Raw genomic sequence first — 8,268 nt, 5'->3', positions numbered from 1 at the left:
GGGCAAACGCCGTGTTCCAAGATTTGTGTCTGCGCAAACACACACCAGCAAACTAACATATGGCACTCAGAAAACACTGCTCTCAAGTGACCTCTGTGACTCAAGGCTGATTCAATAAACAGCCTCTCTGGCACCACGTGAGAGGGGACAACAAGAAGCAAGTTTGTTGACTGAATTCATGCCACGACACACTGGATATTCAAGGCAATATTTACCCTGTGCTAGCTGACAGGAACAGTATACCTTCAGAAAATGTTGAAGATGTAAAAAAAAGAAATGTACAAAAAAAACAAGGCAAAATTAATTAGCTAGGAGGAGCTGTTCAAATGTTCAAAGCGACGGTACAGTTCTTCCCAGTACTACATCATTCAGGACCCACAACACAACTGGCTGGTTCAAAAGAAGAAGAAAAATACAATTTACAAAACAATGTCGAGTTCAATATTTTGAAAGCTCACTCGAATAAAAGAGAAACAAACAACTGCAAATAAATAAGTCAGAGATAGATCAAATGAAAAGAGCATAAATAAATAAATAAGAGGCAAATGAGTTGTGCCAGCGAGTTTCAGTTTTGTCGGTGTCCTCACAGATTAGGTGGCTGTGTAGTCCAAAGGCTTATGCTCCTGATGATCAGCCACTCTTTCTGGCTGGCCGTCACCACGATACGAACGCACTCGATGTCAAACGAGATCTTGCGGTCCACGTCCTGGACCTCGATGTTCCCGTTTTTGAACTCTCCCAAGGTCACGTAGGAGCTGCACTGCCTGCCCTTCTTGGTGCCCACCAGTTTCTCGCCCACCTCCAGCGCCCCGTGGTGCAGGATGTCGTTCTGACGGTCGTCAGTCCCCGTGACGATCTTCATCTTGCTAATTTTGATGGACTTGTGGAACACGATGACGTAGAAGTCCCCCGTCGACGGCGCTTTGCCCCAGAAGTACTCGTCCACGCTGCTGTAGGCCTTGGAGGCGTCGTAGCTCTCGAACACGTTGATGTTGGTGTACAGCGTGGCCGGCGGGTTGTCCGGGAGATCGAGCGAGTCCTCCTCGAAGTCGTCGTCCTTCAGCTTGTTCTCGGCGCCCTTGTAGGACGAGTAGTAGCCCATGTGCTGGAACAAGGAGGGCTTGAAGCGGATCACGTCCTTTTGCGCCAGCAGGCCCCGGAAGTGGATCAGGAGCCAGTCGCACGGCATCTCCTGGTAGAACATGAGCAGGAAGTGGGCCAGCCGGGGCAGGTCCCGCGAGTGGTACAGCTTCCCGATGTAGCCCAGCTTGGAGAACTCCAGGGTGACCCAGTAGGAGCCTTCCCTGGACGTGATGACCTTCTTCAGGGCGGTCAGGAAGTTGCGCGAGCAGCGGACGTCGTCCTCCAGCATCATGTAGAAATGGGAGAGGTTGGTGCAGAAGTTGAGCAGGAAGGCGTAGTCGACGTTCTGCTTGGAGCGGAAGCGGACCCGGTCGTCGGGGTCGTTGTAGTTCCTCTTCAGCCCGTCCAGCGAGGGGTAGTACTCCTCGGGAGCGTGGATGACCAGGAGCCGACCGGCGATGATGTGGTGGGCGAACTTCCTGGAGATCTCCTGCACCAGGCTCTCACACCAGGTCAGGTCAAAGTCCGCCAGGTGCACCACCACCACTATCTCTTTGAGTTCCTCGTAGCTGGACTGGTCAAAGATGGACTTAATGGTCTCCATGAGGTAATTGCCCCGTTTTCTCTTCACAGACGATAGCCCAATGGTGAGGTACTCTGCGGAAACACAAGAGACAAACCCTTACAAAATGGATTGAAATGATTCTCATAATTAAACATTCAGAGAATTAGTAATGAGCTCTTTTTTGGTCTTTGGTCTTCAAATCGATTCACACTCACTTTTCCTTGGCAGGGGGGTGCCAGCTAGATATCGATATGTGACGTTGATGGTTCCTGAAAAGTTGGTGAGGTCTTTGAAGGTGTGGACGTATCGCTCAGAATTCAGAGGATGCATCGATGTCTCTCTGAGCTGTCTTTTATCTTCCTCCTGCAGAGGACAAGAGAATTCTTATGCAGACAAGTGTGCAGCCAAAGATATTAATTAAACTAAACCCCGGAATTAAGCCTATTAAAACGCATTACAACTAAAGGGATCTAGGTTGCTCTCTATCAGTCGATGTCTACAAGAGGAATAGGCTTTGTATCATAATTTAAACGGCAGGCAATGAACGCAGTGACCAAATCATTTCATTAAAATTAGGAAAAACACTAGCAAAATAATTGGTCCATAAATACTGCCATTATATTAATCAGAATCATAGCCATAATCATAATTAAATAACCCCGCACTCACTGTTTATATAAGCATTTAAGGACAGAGAATTCACGACTACATTTTATCAAGGTCAGTGAGAATATTTGCCACTGTTACACTAATGCTGCAGTGATCCCTTAAGAATGAAGCTCTCCTATTTGCTTTCTCTCAGAGATATCTCAGAGTGATGATTTAATATTGATGTCATTAAAGGTTAGGTCTGTGATTCCAGTGTAAGGCTGTTTGTATTTCAGCTCAACAGCTAATCAAACTTCACCCCTCTCAGCTGTGCTCCCAAATGTCAACTGGTTGGAGGTGTGTATGGCTTGGCCCGGGCCACTAGGTTTCCCATTTACAGAGCCTGGATTGTGTGCAAACACCAGAGTTTTATGAATGCACACAGATTTCTTTTTTTTTTTTTTTTTTTTTTTTTTAAAGCCAATTGGAATAGAATCACATACCATACCTTAAACTCAGTATAACACATTTATAAAGGGTTATAAAGTATTCATTAAAGTCCTGTAAAACGTTCACTCGTGAGCGGGTGTATTACGTAAGGGATAATGTATAGAACGCCGGTCATTATCGGAAAATAATTCCCGACAGGACGGACAGAACCCCGACGCGCAGCGGAGGGGTTTTGCTTCGTACTGAAGGGAATTATTTTCAGATAATGACCGGCGTTCTATACATTATCGCGCTTATTATATGGCTACTTGCCAAAACGAGAAAATCAACTTATCTCAATGTGTCTTTAGCAATGACTTGGCTACCGTTTCGTGGCTTCCGCAACAACTAGCGGAGTGAACCCGTTGCCATTGGCAGCGGTCATTATACCTTCGGAGCGGTCAATATGCAGATATAACGGACCGGTAGAACGTTGAGAGGTCCATTCAAAGTGAATGGGAGCTCCCTCAACATTCTAGAGAGCCATATAATAATTCTAAATAATCCACTAGACATACACAGATTGTCACATTGTGATCAGAATGTTTTCGTAATGAAGCTGGACACATAAATGGGAGATCTCTCTTGTGCTGGGTTTGGACACGCCAATTACTGAAAATCATCTTGCTGCTTGAGTCCAAACATGCTGGGTTTCCAGCTCCTCAATGAGGGAGAACGTGCAGTCCTTGTCTAAGTTCTACGTTCTCTAAGTTCCCCAAGACTAAAGGGCCGTTCACACCAAGAACGATAACGATAACGATAACGATAACGATAACGATAACGATAACGATAACCACAACGATAAAAGCGTCCACACTGGCCAACGATAAGAAAAGTCTCTCCTCATGTTAAATGAATGTGATGGCTAGAATATTATGGGTTCTGATTGGCTGTTAGCTTTTTATCGTTCTCAAAATCGCTCTGAAAGTGATAAACAACGATATCGTTCTACATGTCATTATCGTTATAGTTTATGTGTGAACGTTGTCATTCATATTAACGAGAGCGATATTTGTTTATAGTTATCGTTATCGTTATCGTTATCGTTATTGTTATCATTATCGTAATCGTAATCGTAATCGTAATCGTTATCGTTATCGTTATCGTTGTTGGTGTGAACAGGCCTTGATCACTGCAGTGCAGAGCCCTCACCAGCACGTAGCCGTCCTCCATGTAGAGGTTGATGAAGAGCAGGAAGGTGATGAGGACCACCAGGAAGGGAATGGTGGAGCGCTTCCTGAAGCAGCGCATCTTGTCCAGGGACTTCCACAACAGTCTCATGGCTGCTCACTTCCCACTGGACCCTGAGGAGACACAACACAAAATGGCAACATTATTCACCACCTGCAGGACAGGACAGGACAGGACAGGACAGGACAGGACAGGACAGCACCTATGGTGCAGCAATGCTCTCCACAAACACCTGACCACCCCACTGCACACTCTCACATTCATTTCAATAAATACATTTTTAAAAAGTGCTTAAGTGGATTCTACGCTACAGAAAGGTATTCTATATTGTTTCTTAGATGATGAAAAGAAGAGTTTTATTGTCAACCACGCCTGTCTCCAAGCATTAAAACAAGTTTTACAAAGCTCTTTCTGCCAATTCATAACTGATTCAGATGCATATTTTCCTTTTGATTTCCAAACATGTGGGCACACTATTAAACTTGATTGTGATGTGTGTGACCAAATAATAGTGGGCCAGTCATATTTCTCTAAGCTAATAATCCACTCAGTGCAGAGGACACAGCGCATTAGTGGCTTTGGTGAATAGCAAATAGAGGTAATTTCATGCTAAAAGTTTAATACCCCATTTGAAAATATTCTGCATGAGTGAAAGGTTCGTTTTTTTTTTATTTCCCTTTCATGGAGTGAAGTGGAATATGGTGAAAAAAAATCTGCTTAGTCGATCTCAGAATATTCATTGGTGTGTCAGTGGTTTACATTTGTGTGTCAACATTTTAATCTCTGCCTAATGAAACATTCATGATGACTGGTTTCGATAAAGACAAAAATTAGACATAGACTATTGAGCACACATTTGGACTACATTTGAATTTACATTTGGAATGTACCCCATATTAAGCTTAAGGAGTGCAGGATATTATTTTGACATAAAAATGTGTACTTAATTAGATCTTAAGTTTGTTGGACACAAAGCTCGGAGCTGAAACATGCCGTAAGTGGACCCACGGGTAGAATGCTTTCAAAAACTCTCCTGTGACCATCGCATTTGGCCTTTCTGTAGACCAGTGCAAACCACTGGAGACCTCTAACGGAATACAAAATACCTCAACAGCAGATTTAATGACAGGGGCCTTATCGATCATAGAGACCACAGGCCTCTCTCGCTGGAGACCCAGCCAGTCGATAGCTCTCTGTGCACAGCCAGTGCTTAACAGTGTTTAACATGTCTGCATGTCTCTGGAACATCTGGTGCTGCTAAAAGACTTTGTGTAATTGTGCTGACGTATAGTGGATGCTTTATAATTACAAGCTGAAGTGGCAAAATTACGCAATTGCTGCCTGCTGCGATTCAAGTTAACTTGTGGCAATTGAATGGTATGCAGGTGTGTAATTGTTCAGAGAAAACATTCAAATGTGGGATAGAAGGTGGTAATCAACAAAATGTACATTGTTTAATGCTATTTGTTTACAGAAAAAAAAAAACGTGTGAGTATGTCTTAGGGACGTTTTTGTTGGAAAATGCACGTTCCCTTTTTCCCCTGTTGAAAGAAACAAGATCCTTCTTGCCGCCAAATCCACCATAACACAAAACCCGCTCACCCCATCCCCGCGACAGAAGTACAATTACACAACTGGACGGTTTTTACATTTTCTAGTTCACGCTATTTTGCCCACTGTCACATGGGCTTGGCCTTCCTCCACGATAATGCAGATTAGCAGTTGGCATGGCGCAGCCCCGCGCCGCATCCTGGGCTCGTCGAGCAGCGCGCCCCCACCTGCACCTGCCAGAGCCACGGCTGTGACGAGCCCCGGCTCAGCCCTCCACCCAAATCCACATATCGGGTACACGCACCTTATACAAAATATATGGTCAGTACTGAATTATTCTTGACCCCTTGTCCTTGACTTGCTTTTGACCTCCTGTCTAGAGGTGGAGTGTAAGGCCAGACGTTGGACGCATTTCCCTAAAAACCCAATGGGTAATTATCCTGAGCAGAGTGGCGTTCGGCAGGAGGGATTGCAATTAGCTGCATGCAATCTGCAGTTCTCCTCGCCCGTGCCAGAGATCCTACCACTGCAGGGCGTCTTCAGAGAATGGTTACATAAATAACCCGAGCACAAACCCACACCTCGCCGCAGATCTGCCACCACCCACCATGCGCTGTAGACTTAGTGGGCCCGACAGGAGGGGGAAAAAAAAGACAAAAGAATGTACCGAGAACCAAACCATTGCCACGGCAATGAGATAAAAAAAAAAGATAAAGTTCTGACACATTCATACATGGTCTGGGTAATTAGATGACAGATGCAAGCTGTTTATAGCAGGGAAGTGGCGCAGCACCGGTTGGTCCATCTGCAGAATCTTCTGCATTCTCCTGCGTGTGTGATTTAATCATCTACCTCCCCAAACGCTGCTCAACGCACATCAGTCGCGTAAACATCAAGTGAATTAAGTGGAAAACGCATATACTGTACATGACAAACAGCCAAGGCAATGGGAGCAGGCACAGCCAGAGGGGCAGGTTGCATTATATGTGGCATCAAAGCCGGGGTCAGAAAACTATGCGATTCTTGGCTCCTGTTTATGAGTCTGTGCTGTGTGAATGAAGAGGGTTATTGAACTATGACAACCCCAGCTGCCATCTGCATAGCACAGCACCATTCATGGTCAAACAAAAAAGTTGTGGCTTTCGGTAAAAAACTGCACTCAAACAAACCGAAAGTGCTAAAAAATGTCCCCTCTGAGTGAAGTAAATGAGAGGAAAATATCCTTTCATCTGTCGCATTATGGCGGCTCATAATGTGACGTACTGTACAGCCGAGCCATTTTTCCCCCTTTCTCCAAGTCCACGGGTAATGGGTCCAAGCTTTCAGATAAATCATCAGCTAATGACCCCTTGCTCCTCTCCCCCGACACCCTCCTCGCATTGCTCAGTCCTTCCACGAGCCCACTGATCCAGAGCCTGTCATTTTCCCCCAGCCACCCGCGCGCGCGCCTCGCACCGAGGCGACATGAAACGGAGAACACACTCCGTAGTAGGGAAACACAAGGCTCCCCAGCGAGAGAGAGGCAATTACAGTCATGTCTGATGTGCAGCAAAGCCAGGGAATAAGATGGCAGAAAAACAAAAACAAAATGGGGGGGGGGGGGGGGGTAGGTATGTGTGTGTGTGTGTGGGGGGGGGGGGTGAGGGGGGGTGGGAGAGGGGTGCAAGGATAGGGTGGGGTAGGGGAGGCAGGGACAAATCAGTTTACGGGGACTCGGAAATAGCGGGAGAGATGTTTTCAAGGGAGACGTCTGCCAGACTCCGACATGCAATTTTGATGACGAGCGAGTGGCACTGGAGAGAAGCGCTTGCATAAGCATCGCCGGGCAACGCTGACAAGCGGATTCTCACTCTTTAAGGAAGAAAAACCCTCAACAGCAATTATACAATAATGGATGCTCCAACAATAACGAGCTTGGGCGCCGCGCTATTGTTACCGGTGACAGTGCTGTGGCCATCTTTCAACACGCGCTCGTGCCTTGCGGGTTTTTGTGAGGCGCCCACAACCCCAACGAGGTGAAAGGGCTAAATTTAAGACGCTGACTCACACATGCGATCACACTTACAGAGTCAGACACGCGCACGGAACCCCACGCACACCGCGCCCGCCGGCGCTCACACACACTGACCGTCATCCTCACACACACGCCGCCAACGTGGCACATAGGTGTTGATGTGTTTTGACAAATGCAGCGTGTGGGGATGTGCGCTTACACAACGGCTGTCAGGTTGCAGGGGCTCTCTCATCCCTGAATAGATCTGCCTCCCCACCTGCCTCTCAGGAGGAGAAATGAACACACACACACACACACACACACACACACAAACACCACCTCCTCGTCTTCCTCTGGGAGGACAGCTACACACAGCCAAAGTTGTTGAAAATTGGTAAAGGAATTTCGCGTGCCTCGCGAAAGCCGAGTTTGCCGAGCCACGGTCTCAGAGGTAAGGAGGACAACGGGGGACAAACAGTGCACCTTCCGCCATGTGGAAACAGAGAAAAAAAAGGCATTTTGATTGGCGAGAGAAACAGACTAATAAAGCGGGCGGCAGAAAGCCAGTCTCTCTCCACATTTGATCTTGTTATCCGCTTTACATTATTTCCCCTGGGTGTGCTGCTCTGCTCCTCGCTGATACACCACTCTGCACAAATAATCAATTAAGCCGCCAGATTCCAGCTCCTCGCCTGCCGCTTTGTGACAGACCTTCAGCCACTTCAATAGATTTCCCCTCCCAACAAAAGAAGCAGAAATGGAAAAATAACACCGGCATGTGCCGATAAGACAAAAAAAGCTGAATCGA

General features: G+C 46.5%; 1 protein-coding gene across 2 annotated transcripts in view; it reads right to left on the bottom strand.

Moving 5' to 3' along the window:
• Window positions 1-429: 429 nt before the first annotated feature.
• The window catches only part of mgat4c (mgat4 family member C), a 92,285-nt gene continuing 84,446 nt past the window's right edge, over window positions 430-8,268 (bottom strand). For both annotated transcript variants that reach the window (XM_062547844.1, XM_062547845.1), the window contains 3 exons: window positions 3,878-4,029; window positions 1,864-2,011; window positions 430-1,740 (listed from right to left, as the gene is read on the bottom strand). In XM_062547844.1, coding sequence (XP_062403828.1) covers window positions 584-1,740; window positions 1,864-2,011; window positions 3,878-4,006 — 1,434 coding nt within the window. In that variant the 5' untranslated portion in view covers window positions 4,007-4,029 and the 3' untranslated portion in view covers window positions 430-583. The remainder of the gene's footprint in view (window positions 1,741-1,863; window positions 2,012-3,877; window positions 4,030-8,268) is intronic.

Source organism: Sardina pilchardus, chromosome 10 (assembly GCF_963854185.1).
Source record: "Sardina pilchardus chromosome 10, fSarPil1.1, whole genome shotgun sequence".
Taxonomy (NCBI): Eukaryota; Metazoa; Chordata; class Actinopteri; order Clupeiformes; family Clupeidae; genus Sardina; species Sardina pilchardus.
Note: the sequence above shows the minus strand (reverse complement) of the source record. Positions and strands in the feature narration are given on the sequence as shown.